The sequence below is a fragment of the Macrotis lagotis genome, chromosome 2 (assembly GCF_037893015.1).
Source record: "Macrotis lagotis isolate mMagLag1 chromosome 2, bilby.v1.9.chrom.fasta, whole genome shotgun sequence".
Classification (NCBI taxonomy): domain Eukaryota; kingdom Metazoa; phylum Chordata; class Mammalia; order Peramelemorphia; family Peramelidae; genus Macrotis; species Macrotis lagotis.
In genome coordinates, this window is record NC_133659.1 from 164,435,296 (window position 1) to 164,450,066 (window position 14,771).

At 39.1% G+C, this 14,771-nt stretch overlaps 1 protein-coding gene across 4 annotated transcripts in view; it reads left to right on the top strand.

Annotated features, from left to right (window-relative positions):
* The window catches only part of ASH1L (ASH1 like histone lysine methyltransferase), a 254,778-nt gene extending 245,557 nt beyond the window's left edge, over positions 1–9,221 (top strand). For all 4 annotated transcript variants that reach the window (XM_074223285.1, XM_074223284.1, XM_074223283.1 and 1 more), the window contains exons 21-28: positions 207–293; positions 1,940–2,030; positions 3,856–3,994; positions 4,130–4,302; positions 4,927–5,093; positions 6,200–6,240; positions 7,342–7,643; positions 8,610–9,221. In XM_074223285.1, coding sequence (XP_074079386.1) covers positions 207–293; positions 1,940–2,030; positions 3,856–3,994; positions 4,130–4,302; positions 4,927–5,093; positions 6,200–6,240; positions 7,342–7,643; positions 8,610–8,701 — 1,092 coding nt within the window. In that variant the 3' untranslated portion in view covers positions 8,702–9,221. The remainder of the gene's footprint in view (positions 1–206; positions 294–1,939; positions 2,031–3,855; positions 3,995–4,129; positions 4,303–4,926; positions 5,094–6,199; positions 6,241–7,341; positions 7,644–8,609) is intronic.
* Positions 9,222–14,771: the final 5,550 nt, after the last annotated feature.

The window sequence follows — 14,771 nt, forward strand, 5'->3', positions numbered from 1 at the left end:
CTATAGCATGGCTTCTGTCTGCTTCTGTCTCTAACTCATTACCTTAGCCTCCTAGGTACATTTTCTTTGACCATCTTAATTAGTGTTCTTATTATTACCAAGCAGGAAGAAGGGATCTTAAGATTTTTAGACATGGTTGGCTCCATTTCCAAGGCTTTTCTTGATATATCAGACCCTTCTTCACTAATTTCAGCTTTTCTCTGCAGGTGTGGCAGCACTGTGATTGTATGGGAGTAAACTCAGATGTAGAGCACTACCTCTGTGAACAATGTGATCCAAGGCCTGTGGACAGGGTAAGCAACCTTATGTCAGTATTGTGTGACCTAGAATGCAAGGAATGTGACATTTATGACCTTATCTCTCCTTCATCCTTACCATGCTTTCAGATTCCTGGGCCTCATTCATGTAGTGAATATGATAAATCCACTTCTCTGTTGCTTAGAAATGTATTCAGGGAAAGAAATTTCTTAGAGGACTTTGGAAGAAAAGTGATAGTTACAGTTAACTTTCTGAATAACTATTTGTATGAAGAGAGGGGAAAGCAATATCTTGAATAACCTAAAGAAGTAAATAATCTAAAATCTTGAATATTTTATTTTTAATTACATTTAATGATTTTTACAACAAATTTAGCTTTGCCATTATGTTTTACTTAAACTTGTTAAAATAATCTTGCATTCCCTGAAATAGGAATGGTGTTCCATAAGTGTGCTGGGTAGGGGCGGCTAGGTGGCATAGTGCATAAAGCACCGGCCCTGGAGTCAGGAGTACCTGGGTTCAAATCCAGCTTCAGACACTTAATAATTACCTAGCAGTGTGGCCTTGGGCAAGTCACTTAACTCCATTGCCTTGAAAAATCTAAAAAAAACAAACAAACAAAATTTATTTGGGGCAGCTAGGTGGCACAGTGGATAGAGTACTGGCCCTGGTGTCAGGTATACCTGAGTTCAAATCCAGCCTCAGACACTTAATAATTACCTAGCTGTGTGGCCTAGGGCAAGCCACTTAACCCCGTTTGCCTTGCAAAAACCTTAAAAAAAAAAAGTGTACTGGATAAAACAGGAATAATCTGCTTTTGATGCACAACAGTCAATCTTAAATTTTGAGATTGATTAAATTGTATGTATTGTCATGTAACCAACCTCAGATCACAGCTTTATTAACAGTTGACAGTCTGAATTTTATACCCAGATACATTGCCTATTCTTGAGTGAAATTTCTTAGAGTACAAGAATACTTAGAACTTTTAAGACTTCAAGTTTCAGGGTTCTACCTGAGCACACTGGAGATGGGGGTGCTGCTCATACTTTTCAGTATTCATTTAGTCAGTCTCTAATCACATTCTGTCAAAACAGGAACCTTTCCATATCTATTGTTCCCTGAAAGAAGATGCTCTTGCTTTGGATAAGAACTGAATACCTAGACTCAATTTACTGTTTGGGTTATCCCCTGCCTTCAAACAGTATAGTTTTTCTACAATCCACATATATTACAGGATTTCCTATTCTAAAAAACCTTCAGAAAAGGAGGTGCTATTTTTTCCTTCATTTAATTCCATACCTGATGGTTCAGAAAGCTTATTTGCAGACTCAGCACCTCCTCTGCCTACCTCCTTTCTTCTTGTTTTCAATTCCAGCAGACAGAATAAGTGACTATAGTCCCCTGATATTTCCCTTTGAGACAAAGACTTGTCATATCTAACTTCAACCTTTCTTCCAAGTTAAATCCACACTTTAATCTTTCCCCAAAAGTTCACTTTTCAAGTGAGTTTGAAAATTCTCTTACTTACTCAACCCCTAGTGGATGAATTTGACTGCACTTATTAAGGTTTGGTCAGCAGGAAATACAAATCTTAGTTTCATACCTCTCTTTAGTGGAACTTAATAGGTAGGTAGATCAGAATCTCAGCCCTCATACTTTGGATTCCTCCTCTCACCAGGAGGTGCCTATGATACCTCGGCCCCATTATGCCCAGCCTGGCTGTGTCTACTTCATCTGTCTGCTCCGGGATGACCTGCTGCTACGTCAAGGTATACATAAGGGACCTACTCCTATCCATTCTAGCTGATTTTCTCATAGGCTGAGAAGCTTCTAATATTGTCTATTCGTTTAAGCTTTTATAATAGTGTTTGCAGCCTTTTTCATCCAATCCTCATGTTTCAGTTCACTCTTACCAAGGGAAAAACCAATTTATCTCCCTTTTAAAATGAAGCAAGATCTTAAATCTGAGGGACAGATTTAAGAAAAGCAGGTCTAAGAAATAGAGATTACTTTACTCCATTTCCATGACGTGTAATTGATTTTCACCACAACAAAAATACTATTTGAAGCTCTGCAGTTCTGAGCTCTGGCATTCTTAGAACACTTTTTTTGATCATTTTATCCCCCAATTTAAAGTTTATCTATATTATAGTCTCAGAGTGCAAGTTCGTGTAGGACATTTAACATAGGTGCCTAACAAATGCCGTTGAAAACAAGTCAGCCATAAAGAATTTATTAAGCACTCACTGTGTGCCAAATACTGTATTTTAGCAATGGTAATACGAGGATGAATTTGGCATGGTGAGATGGTTCCTGACTTTGAGTGAGGAAGACCCTAGTTTGTTTCCTGCTTCAGATAACCCTTTGACCATAAACAAGTCATTCAACCTCTCTCAGGCTGTATGTGTATGTGTAAATAAATGTGTAAAATAAAGCTCATAATAGCACTGTCTCACAAGGGTGTTGTGAGGATCTAATGAGGAAAAATAGGTAAAGTTTTGATAGCTAAGTGGCACAATGTGGGGAGAGAGCTCAGCATGGAATCAGGAAGACTTGTGTTCAAATCTGACCTCAGATACTTAATAACTGCAGTGACCCTGGACAAGTCACTGAACTCTGTCTACTTCAGCTTTCTCATCAGCCCTTAATCTAGGGTACTATGAGATTAAAATAAAATATTTATAAAGCTCATACTTAAAATGAGTTTACAGTCTAAAGGGAGAGAAAATGACTACATATAAAAATTGATTGTGTGGGTGTGTGTGTGTGCATAAGCATGTAATTGTCCTTAAGCATTATTTGCACTTGAAAGATTACTTTGGCAGTAGTATATTAAATGGACTGTAGAGATGAGAGACTTGAGGTAGTAATAATCTCTAGGGGAGAGGTGATGGAATCTCTGAATTAAAAGAGTAGCTGTGAGTGGAGGGAAGGAATTGTATGTAAGAGAGACATTAAGTTAAAAATGGCAAGATTTGGTAACTAATTACCTTTGTTAAATAAAGGAGAGTGAGAAAGACAGGAAATGAAATTGCACTAGAGGCACTAGAGGAATAATGATATTTTCACCAGAAATTTGGAAGAAGAGAGAGTTTAGGGGTAAAGATAATGAGTTTGGTTTTATGGTGAGTTTTATGTCCCCAGGATATCTAGTTTGAAATATCCAGTAGGAGTAGGCAATTGATGATACAGGTCTATAGCTCAGAGGAGAGGCTGGGGCTGAAAATGTAGATCTGGGAGTCAGCTGCATAGAGATGATAGTTAAAATCTTTGGGATCTGTGAAGTAACAAAGAAAGAGCATAGAGATGGAGAAGAAAGAGGGCCTTGCCCAGAACCTTGGAGAATACTTAGTTAGGCAGTTCACAAGAAGTGAATTATGAACCAGCAAAGAAGATTATGAAGCAATGATCAAACAGTTATAAGACAAATACAGAGAGAATAAGAAGAGAGGAAATGAAAGCAGTGAATGTAGGCAATTTTTTTCAAGGAGTTGAGAAAGGGAAAAGAGATGTAGGACAATTAAGTAGTTTGGAATAGCCTAGTGAAGTTTTTTCATGTCATCTGAAGTTGAATTGTATTCTTCTGCTTGTCAGGTGACTGTGTGTACCTGATGCGAGATAGTAGACGAACCCCTGATGGCCACCCAGTCCGTCAGTCTTATCGATTGTTATCCCACATCAACCGAGAGAAACTTGACATTTTCCGAATTGAGAAGCTTTGGAAGAATGAAAAGTATGTTCATAGATCCCATTCGTGAACTGTTTCTGCATAATAACAAGCCACAAAACTGAATTTTTGCTAGGCTTTTACTTCAAGCCATCAACCAGACTTCTCTTTCTCTTTCCCCCACATCACTCCCTACCCCAGAGAGGAGCGGTTTGCCTTTGGTCATCATTATTTTCGTCCCCATGAAACCCACCACTCCCCATCACGTCGATTTTATCACAATGAGCTGTTCCGAGTGCCACTATATGAAATCATTCCTCTGGAGGCAGTGGTGGGAACCTGTTGCGTATTGGACCTGTATACATACTGTAAAGGTAAGTACTTGAGGTCAGGCTGAGAATATCTAGGCTCCATACTTTACTTGACTTAGACTCTTCTCCAGTCTACCCCTTAAATTCTTTTTTTATGTCCTCTATTAAGGTTTTTCCAGTCATCCAGAAAATTAAAATGAGCTCTCTGTTGCTTACCTAGTACTGCTTCTTAAGCATATCACTGCCAAGTAGAGCTACTAAAGAAGCTTGTTCTAAGAAAAGGGTGACAGAAAACAAGGATATCCCAAGAGGCAGAGAATACTGCCCAAGTCATACAACTCCATAGAGTTCTGAGACACTAAACCCACTTCTTGTCTAATAGCCCTTTTTCTTCATGGTGGCTCCCTTTTATCCTTTCTACTAAATAATCACTTTTCCTGGTTCTTTTTTATGCAAAAAAATTCTTATCCCTTTATCCCTCATTTATTTTTTCATATATTCTGGTATCCCATTTCTCCCTATTCCCTATTGTATCATCTAACCCTAGGAACTGCTGAATAGTAATGGTCATCTACTTAAGGATCTGACTGTGCTACTTGTTAAACAGGTGGTATTTGGGATTTCTGAGCAATATGGAATAAGGGAGGGTGATGGAGATTGGAATTCTGACAGTATCTGGGATTTCAGGGAGGCCCAAAGGAGTGAAAGAACAGGACGTATACATCTGTGACTACCGACTTGATAAATCAGCTCACCTATTCTACAAGATTCACCGGAACCGCTACCCTGTCTGCACCAAACCCTATGCCTTCGATCACTTCCCCAAGAAGCTCACTCCCAAGAGAGATTTCTCAGTAAGCCTACCTTCTTCCCACTCCATCGAGTGTTAGAACATAGTAGTTTATACATGGAATTATAGATAAACAGTTATCTCATTTATCTCCTTATTTTAGATCAGGGCTATCCTTAAGTTATCCCAGGCAAAGATGATGCTATAAAATTAGTTTCCAGCAAGATTTTCCAAAAAACTCATTTATATATATATTAAAGAGGATAACTATAATTATACTTTATATATGTACTGATAATGTGAACAGTGTAGTCCATTATTAGTTCATCATAAAATTAAGTTATCATTATTTCTGAATTCCGCTTGCCCTTTTCCATTGCCTAAAAATCCTCTTCATCAGAGATAGAAAAAAGGAAGGAAAAAGGTCTAATTCCTTCTTTCACTTGGTACTAATTGGGAATTCAGGGAAAGAGACAATCTAAGAACCGAAAGATGTGAGTGAATTAGTGAGTGTTACCAGTTTCAGGAGAATACTGAGGCCCATCAGTAGAAAAGACTTGAGAGCTGGTCCCAAAAGTTCCTGATTTCCATTGCTGTTTTCAGTGCCTTAAACCATCCTGACTCCCTTCTCATGTCTCAAGGTTAAGACATAGGAGGTCTAAGAATAGGGACTAAACCTGTCATTTCATTGATATAGGTAATTTCTGGATAAGAAAACTACCTCTTCCAATGCATATTGATCTCTTCTCTGCAACCTAAGTTTTATAGAGCTGCCTAGAGCTCTGAGAGATTGTGACCTGACCAGGGTAAACAGAACCAATAGGACCAGAATCCAGGTAGCTCTTCCTGGTTTTAAGATCAGCTCTCTATCTAGTAGACCAGTGGTCTACCAGAACTGTTTTTATAATATAAAAACTATTCTTAGTTTATGGATACTCCAAAAATAGGCTACAGAGGGTCAGGTCAGAATTTGCCTACCTCTTTATTAGACCTTGCTGCCTTTCAGGCAGACATTAACCCATGTAAAAATGAAGAGAGTCAGGCCTCTGATCTCATTCTCTTTCTCTTTTCCCTTATATTCCTTTCTTCCCCACTTTGAATTGGAACCAGAATTTCAGTCAGTTTGCCAGTTTCTACATGTTTCTCACCTTTTTCTTCTCTTTGCTGCAGCCTCATTATGTCCCGGACAATTACAAGAGGAATGGAGGAAGGTGAGTCGCCCAGAGAAGGGAAGATTCTAAAGAGATGAACTGAGATCTTAAAAATGAAATATTAGGACCACCTCATGAGGGATTGGGATTCTTTGTGAAAGTAGATCAGCCACTGCTATCAAAGAGGAATGGAATTTTAAAATAAAGGATGTTTCATAGTCAAGATCTTTTGGATGTGGAAAAAGAGACTGGATTAGGAAACCAACTAATCTTAGAATAGTCTCCATATATGCCCACAAACCACCGCCATTGCCCTTAGTGTACCACTGTGTATATTTCTCATATCAGGAAAAATCAGGGCCCTGAAGGGCAAGACTTTTAGGTAGGCAGGTGTAATGTAAGTTTGGGGGATTTTGCCCATATCATGTTAAAAATACCACAATCTCTTGTGCCTCTTCTTATGTACTTATTTATTCTTGTATTTTTCTTGTATCTTGTTTACATACCTCATTCCCTATATTAGGTTTCACACTACTTAAGGACGGGACCTATTTCTTATTTATCCCTTTTTTATCACGTAGTATCTACTAGAGAATTTGTAGATATTTACTGTTTGCTTTTCGGTGAATTATTCAGAGGGAAGGGGGGATAGGACTGGAAATTGAACAACCCTGTTTGGCGAGCTTAGTAATCTTTCTATGCCTTAGTCAAATGGGTATAGCAATATCTACTCCATCTACCCCACAGGGTTGATCAGGATACAAATTACTTTATTGTTAAGTTGTCAATATAGTAAAATTGTGTTGAATTGATTCAGGATAGTGAAATAAACTGCCCTACCACTGTTAGGGGGTTTTGTTGTATTCTTTAACGATCTCTAATTTTCTATGCTTTCTAGGGATACTTCCCCATTTCAAAAATAGGGAATTAATGTCCAAAGAATATTAGTAAATTGTCCAACATATTCATATCAAGTCAGGAGCAAAATTAGGATCAGCTGAGGGAGGGAGGGAGAGAGGGGAGAATCAAGTAGCCTGTCCTCAGGTCCAGTAGAATCTGAAGAGCCAGAATCTTCTCAAGCTTTGTTTTTTTTATTCCCCCTCTTCATGCTTCTTCATTATGTTGCTGAGTTTAACCTGAGCTTGTGGATCTTCCTTGTAGGTCATCCTGGAAGACAGAACGTTCAAAGCCACCCATCAAGGACCTAGGCCAGGAGGATGATGCCCTACCACTCATTGAGGAAGTGCTGGCCAATCAGGAGCAAGCAGCCAATGAGATGCCCACCCTGGAAGAACCTGATCGGGAGGTAGCATCTGGTGAAACAACTGAGGGTGAAAAGAAAGCAGAAGAAAGTAGACAGGAACCTCAGAGGTCCTGCACACCTGAAGAGAGGCGACACAGCCAACGGGAACGTCTCAACCAGATTCTGCTCAACCTCCTCGAGAAGATCCCTGGGAAAAATGGTAACAGTTATGAGAATTAACCTCTCTAGCTTAAAGCAGACTTGGAAAAACTTATTAAGGGGCCATGAAAGAATAGAATAATTAACTGAGGGAATCAGGATTGTTTCTTCCATAAAGAATGGCTAATTTAGGGGCAGTTAGGTGGCATAGTGGATAAAGCACCAGCCCTGGAGTCAGGAGCGCCTGGGTTCAAATACAGTCTCAGACACACCTAGCTGTGTGGCCTTGGGCAAGCCACTTAACCCCGTTTGCCTTGCAAAAAAAAAAAGAATGGCTAATTTGAAATGGTCATTCAAAGAAAGTTTGAGGAGAGAAAAGGGAAACAGGGACCTGAAATAAGACCACCAGTAAAATGAACAGTGATATGATAAAGACTTTTTGCTCCTAGGAAAGAACCAGTCCTTTAGAAACAAAAGGTATTTGTGATTTAAAAAGCTGGTAAATTAAGGAAGTTTTCTATTACTAAAAATCAGAAAGTACTAAAAATATCAGGTATACCATGCCACCTCTATTTCCTCCTTTTGCTCATGGAACAATGGCTATAGTCTTTGTTAAAGACTAGCTGTGATCACCTAAAAACAAAAGGGGTGGCTAGGTGGCGCAATGGATAAAGCACCAGCCCTGGAGTCAGGAGTACCTGGGTTCAAATCTGGTCTCGGACACTTAATAATTACCTAGCTGTGTGGCCTTGGGCAAGCCACTTAACCCCGTTTGCCTGGCAAAAACCTTAAAAAAAAAAAAAAAAAAAAGACTAGCTGTGATCTTCTAGTTACACTTTGGAGGTAAGGATGTATCCATATATCTCAGGACTTTTTGGTAGAACAGAAGCTAATCCATCTGGACCTGGTGAAGTGGACCATTTGACTGGTCCCTGGAGTGGGTTAAAAAAATATGCTGAGAGGTTTGGAGGAGGAAAGCTCTTTGGTATTGTTGGCACCTGACTGAGTTCCATGACTCTCTTTTTAGCCATTGATGTGACATACTTGCTGGAGGAAGGATCAGGAAGAAAGCTTCGGAGACGTACTCTGCTTATCCCAGAGAGCAGCTTCAGAAAGTGACCATTGGGGGGCCAGACCTCAAGCGGCTGGGACTCATTGAGGGCCTGTCAGCCTACCCTCCTGACCCAGCTTTCACTTGTGTGTAAACAGGGAAAAGAAGAAGACCCTCCAGGCAGGGGATTAGGACCATGAAGTTGACATTAGGTACTGAATGGAGAAGATGAAAGGGAGAGCTGTCCAAGACAGTCTGTCGTTTTTTCCTCTCCACATCCCCAGTCGGAGGAAAACTATTGGAGGGTTAGAAACAGGAAGGGCTGCACATACAAGCCTGTGGCACTTTTGCACTCCCTTCCCTTAGACCTAGGTTTTCTTGCACCCTTCTCTGACCTTATGGGCACTGCCCAGAGGCATCCCTGACTCAAAGTCCATGGTCCCACCCCATCTATCCTTATGCTCCTAGAGTTTCATCAGGGACCCAGAAAAGATATGGTGGCCAGGGTTTCCTCCCAGCTACAAAAAAAAAAAAGTTTCTCTTCCCTCCTTAACCCAGCTGATTCAAAGTAAAATTTAAGTCAACAAAGCACTTGTAACTGCCATCCACCTCCCTACCCCTTACTCTGACTTGTACTAACCCACCCTTGGGGTCTTGGCATAAGGAGAAACACCCAGGGGATCAGGGAGGAGGTGGGCACATCAGATAATTATAATCATCTTGCCTTTTGTTCCCTACAGACCGGATTTTTTTTTCCTAAAGGGAAGGCCAGGCCTCGCCAGCACATGTACTGTTTGTTTTTGATGCTCTGTGGTTCTTGTGTGTCTGCTGTGCTGTGCGAATGGATATCCGTTTAAAAAAAAACACAAGTGAAAAAACTCTAATCCTCCCCCATGTCACTACATGAAATGTCAAGCAGTATTCACCTACCAGAGTATTTGTTGTGAGCTGTAGATTATCAACTGAAAACACTACTCTTGTGTTAACTGTACAGTCAAATTATCCATCTCTTTAAGAGACAGTGTTTATTTCTCTGCTCTCAATCACATCTCTACTTCCCTTTATCATCCTGAATGTCTAAGATGAAGTTGGTTTAGGGGCTCCCCTACTCAAGCACCTCTCTCTTTCTTCCCAATTTCTTTCTGATCAGGAGTTACTAGAATACACTGTCTCTTAAAAAAATTTTTTTTAAGCTTTGCTTTGTTGTCCTCTCAGACGTACATATGCATATACATTTTAGATGTTCTTATAAGAAAAAAAGACCGTTTTTAAATGTGCCAAGTTGTATATATATATATACATATATATATATCTGCTGCGTGATTGGTAAGCAATACAATAGTTAACTTGTCCCTATTCCTTTTTTTAAATATTGGACCAATGAAGTCCTAATTGTACATTTCCCCTTATAATGACAACCCTCTCTCTCTTTCTCTCTGATTCCTTTAGGTAGAACATTGACTTTTCTCTCCTTCCCTATTCCATTGAATCCTTTTTTTTTCTTTTTTCTCCTTTCCGTGTCAATCTTGAAGAAAAAATAAACAAAAGATACAGGGGATACAAAATCCTCCTCAAGCAGAGAAAAAGCAGAATAAATATTTTATTAAAAAAAAAGAGAGAAATAAGAAAATAGTTTGGAGTATTTTCTTACTGTAGAGAAGCACTGTACATTACTAAGAGACCTGGGTATAAAATACTCACGTGTGGAGTTGGAAAAATCGCATGTCCAAGCCCATTTGGGTGGTTTCTTTTGGTTTTCGTTGTTGGGGAAGGGAGTGGGGAGGGATGGTAGGGGAATTGGGGGGGGGGTCTCCTTTTAGTCAAAAGCAGAAAAGTGAAAAGAAAGAGAAGATAAAATTCATTGTCTCCTTTAATGGTGTTAAACACTTAAAAAACACAAAAGAAAAAAAACTTTATAAAATGCAAAACAGAAGCAAAAGACACTACGCTCTGTCATTTTATCTTTCTTTTGTTGAAAGACTAAAAACCGAAACGTTTTTTAGACAATCAAATGTTAGGTAAGTGCAAAAACTTGTTTTTTCTTACTGGTGTAGAAATTAATGCCTTTTTTTATTTTTCGGTTATTTTATAATAACGGAAATAAAAAGAACCCCCAACTGTTGGGTGGGTTTTGGTGTTTGAAACACGGGGCGAAGCACTACATTACTGCAAATAGATACGGATTTAGTCTGCATGTTTGTAGGCTGTGTGATTGCTGAAAATATAAATGCTGCTAATATATTTCCTTTTTACAAAAGCATATCTAAATAGATGATTGTTTTGATGTTAATCTTTGTAAATTATGTATTACCAATTTTAACATTGGATGTAATTGCATAAAAAGCTTGCATCTCAATCCTTGAAAGTCTAGTATTAAATGGAAAAACTTTTCCTAACTGTGGAGTGGTGAGCTTTCCATTTTTTCCCCCTTTTCTCTCTTTTCCCTTCCATCTGCCACAAGGAAGGTGGGAAGGGATTTCTAACCAGATTCAGAGCTCATGTACCTCTTATCCCCCCTTCCAGTTTTGGGGGAAACTTCTACCAATGTAAAGGACCAGAGGTATGAAAAGTCTTCTCCTCTTGATCATGTCCTCTTCTACCTCTGCTGGTATTAAAAAAATGTTCATAAGAATGAACTTAGGGAAGAGAAATGAGTTAGAACCCTAGAAAAGACCTCTGAAGCCATAAAAAAAACTTAACCTCTATAGGGTATAGAGGGCTTATAATAAATGGGGATTGGAATTATGCCCAAGCCAGTCATAGAACTGGTACTCAAATAAATAAATGTTGATACTTCTATGGATCTGTAATGTCATAGGTTTGAGCGCTTCCCCCCAAAGACCTATACAAATGTGATTGCTGTTAAGGTCCAGCCATGAGAACACTAGACCCGAAAGGTTCAAATTCTACCACTTATTATTAGAACTTGAGCAAGTCATAGAATTCTTTGATTATCGCACCACTAAGATAATGAAAGATCTTTAACTTGACATGATTATGGATTTTCTCAAACTATTTCATTAAGGTTTGAAGAAAAAGTGATGGGATCCCTGAGAGGAAAAACAATGACATCTTAGAATATGGTGGTCAAAGAAAGACAGTTTGCCATTTTAGAATTAATCTTGGCCTTGGAAGGAACTTCAGAGGTTAGCAATCCAGCAGTTACCAAAACAGAAATCTCCCCATTATCATCATTCCTCCAAAATTGACCTATTCCACTTTTTTAGACAGACAATATGTTAGGAAATTTTTCCATAAATGAATTTCAAATCAACTGCTTTATTTTACTATTTCCATCTAGAAAGTAATGGCAAAATATATAGCCCTCATTCCAGTTTAGAAAGAAATCTTGAGAAAATAATATTTTCTTTTTAGACAACAGAAATAAATTTGTTGATACAGTCAGGCCAGAATTTGAGAAGAAAGCATTAAATCATAATCACTGGTTTTGTACCCTGGACTTTATGAAAGCAGATTTAGAAGTTCAGAAATAGGATGTGTGATGTCATAGCTTTTGAGTCCCCAAAACAAAAACTAATAAAAGAGAGGTCATAAAAAATGTTGGTGATTGAATTGGGACTTATTCCAGTGCTTTTCATTGAAAATAGGTTGTTTTTTTTTTAAAAAAAGCATTCAAAAGCTAGGGACTCATAATCTATCAACAAGCATTTATTAATTGCTTACTGTAGACCAGGCACAGTGCCATGCAAAAACAAATATAAAAAGGAGCTAAATCCTCTTAAGAAGAGCTAAATTGGAGAATGGAAACAGGCAAGGGAAAAATGTTAACAAAAGGAGGGCACTATTTTTAGTTATACTTAGATGATAATCAGTATGAGAGAGACCTGCTTGTAACAGATAGCTTAACATTAACAGATAAAACAACTCATTTTGTTTCCACTTTTCTATCAAGGATTTTCAAACTAAAGTATAAAACAAATGTGGGTGAGGAAACTAAAACTTGAGCAAAGAGGGAGAACTCTTAACTGAAGTTCAAACCTTCTCTGGATGAACTGAAAGAAAAGCAGATGTGGTCAATATTTAACAGTAGCTAATGATCTTTGAGGAACAGTAATGTTGAAAGACAGCTGATAGGTAATTGCCCAGTTGGAGAATATTTAAAGGAAATGAGGGAATAGATCCCAGAAAAAAATAAATTAGTTAACTTGATATCAGCCCTCTGCAGAATTATAGATTTATAAACAGCTTTCTTTCACTCAAGAATAAGTTATACCAGACAAAATTCATTACCTTTTTTTATTGGTTAATAGGTTGATAAATTGGGACGATACTATAAACTAATGGTTTACTTCAACTTTGCAATGCAGTGTCATTGAAGCAAAATATTTTTAAATACTATTTTCCCAAATGACATAAAGCTGATTTCCAAAACCTTTTACAAAGTAGGATCCTGATGTGTTTTTATTGAATGGAATGTATGTGAATCCAAATGAATACTCTCAAGTGTTAGATTAACCTGTCCATCTCTTTGCATCCCATAGCTTGACTCTTACAATCCTTCCTGGGGGCAGTGCTAGAGGTCTCCTTCAGTTCTTGACATGAGGACCATACAAACGGAAGCCTGGTTGCCATCTGTCACCCATTTCTTGGCTACCTGGCCAGCTCCACTATTACTGTTAATCCATTGCCCAAGGCTAGGTTCTGGTGAGGAAGCCTGGTCCCCATTGCCAGCTGTGTGACTAGGAACGGCTGCTCCTTGTTCTCTCCCTGTGGACACCTTGAAGGACTGGTATATCTTCTGCCAGTCAGAAGCAGCCTTAGAAGATTGTCTGATCCCCCTCATTTCCAAGTGAGAATACAGGGGAGTAACTGGCCCAAAGCAAAAAGGGCAGTCACGGAACTTGATCCCAACTCTCTTCTGAACCATTTTAACAAACACAAACTTATCCATTTCCCAACCTTACACACACACACACACACACACACACACACACACACAGCTTTTGTGACTCGGGCATAGTCAAGCATTGGCTATAGCAACAAAAATGCCTCAGGCCCACGCTCTGCACGCCAGAACCGGGGGGCACGGGCCTGGCTCACCAAGAAGAGGTGTGGACGCTGCAGCGCCCCCCTGGCAGTGAGGGGTGGTCACCCGTGAGTGCCCACCTGGCTGGGAGGCCCCCCACTACCCACAGCAGGGGCACTGAGGGCCGCCAGGGTCAGCGGAAGCCCGGAAAGGAAAGGGCAAAGCGCTAGCATAAACAGAGTGAAAGTAAGTACGGGGGCAGAGTCTTAAAGAGAAAAAGTGGAGAAAATGAGCAATTCCTTTTTTTTTTTTTTAGAATATTTAAGGGGCAATGGGCTTCAGTGGCTGCCCAAGGTCACACAGCTAGAGAATTAAGTGTCTGAGGCAGGATTTGAACTCAGGACCTCCGGACTCCAGCTCTATCCGCTGCACTATCCAGCTGCCCCATACATAAAATCCTAAAAGCTTCTACATACATGCATGAAATCAATAGGCAGTGGTAGAACCAGGCTTAAGGGAGACCCTGAGTTCAAATCTTGTCTCACTTTCTGGCTTTCTGGCAAGTTAATTTTTTTATTATAAATTTTATTTGTTTTCCAATTAGATACAATAGTAATTTCTACCATTCATTTTTGTAAGGTTTTGAATTTTACAATTTTTCCCCTCCCCTTCCCCCAACAGAAGATATTCTGATAATCTTTACATTTGTTTCCATGATAAGCACTGAAAAAAATTGAATGTGTTGAGAGCAAAAAACATATACTTGAGGAAGAGAAATATTAGCAATAACAAAATTATGTAGTATATAAGACAACTTTTTTTTAATTGAAAATAATTGTTAAGGGCGGCTAGGTGGCACAGTGGATGAACACCAGCCCTAGAGTCTAGAGTATCTGAGTTCGAATCCAGCCTAAGACACTTAATATTACCTAGCTGTGTGGCCTTGGGCAAACCACTTAACCCCATTGCCTTACAAAAAAAAAAATCAAAAAAATAATCTTTGGTCTTCGTTTAAACTCCATAGTTCTTTCTCTAGATACAGATGGTATACTCTATCCCCTAAAATTGTCCCTGATTATTGCACTGATGGAATGAGCATGTCTATCAAGGTCGATCATCACCTTCATGTTGTTGTTAGAGTGTGCATCAAT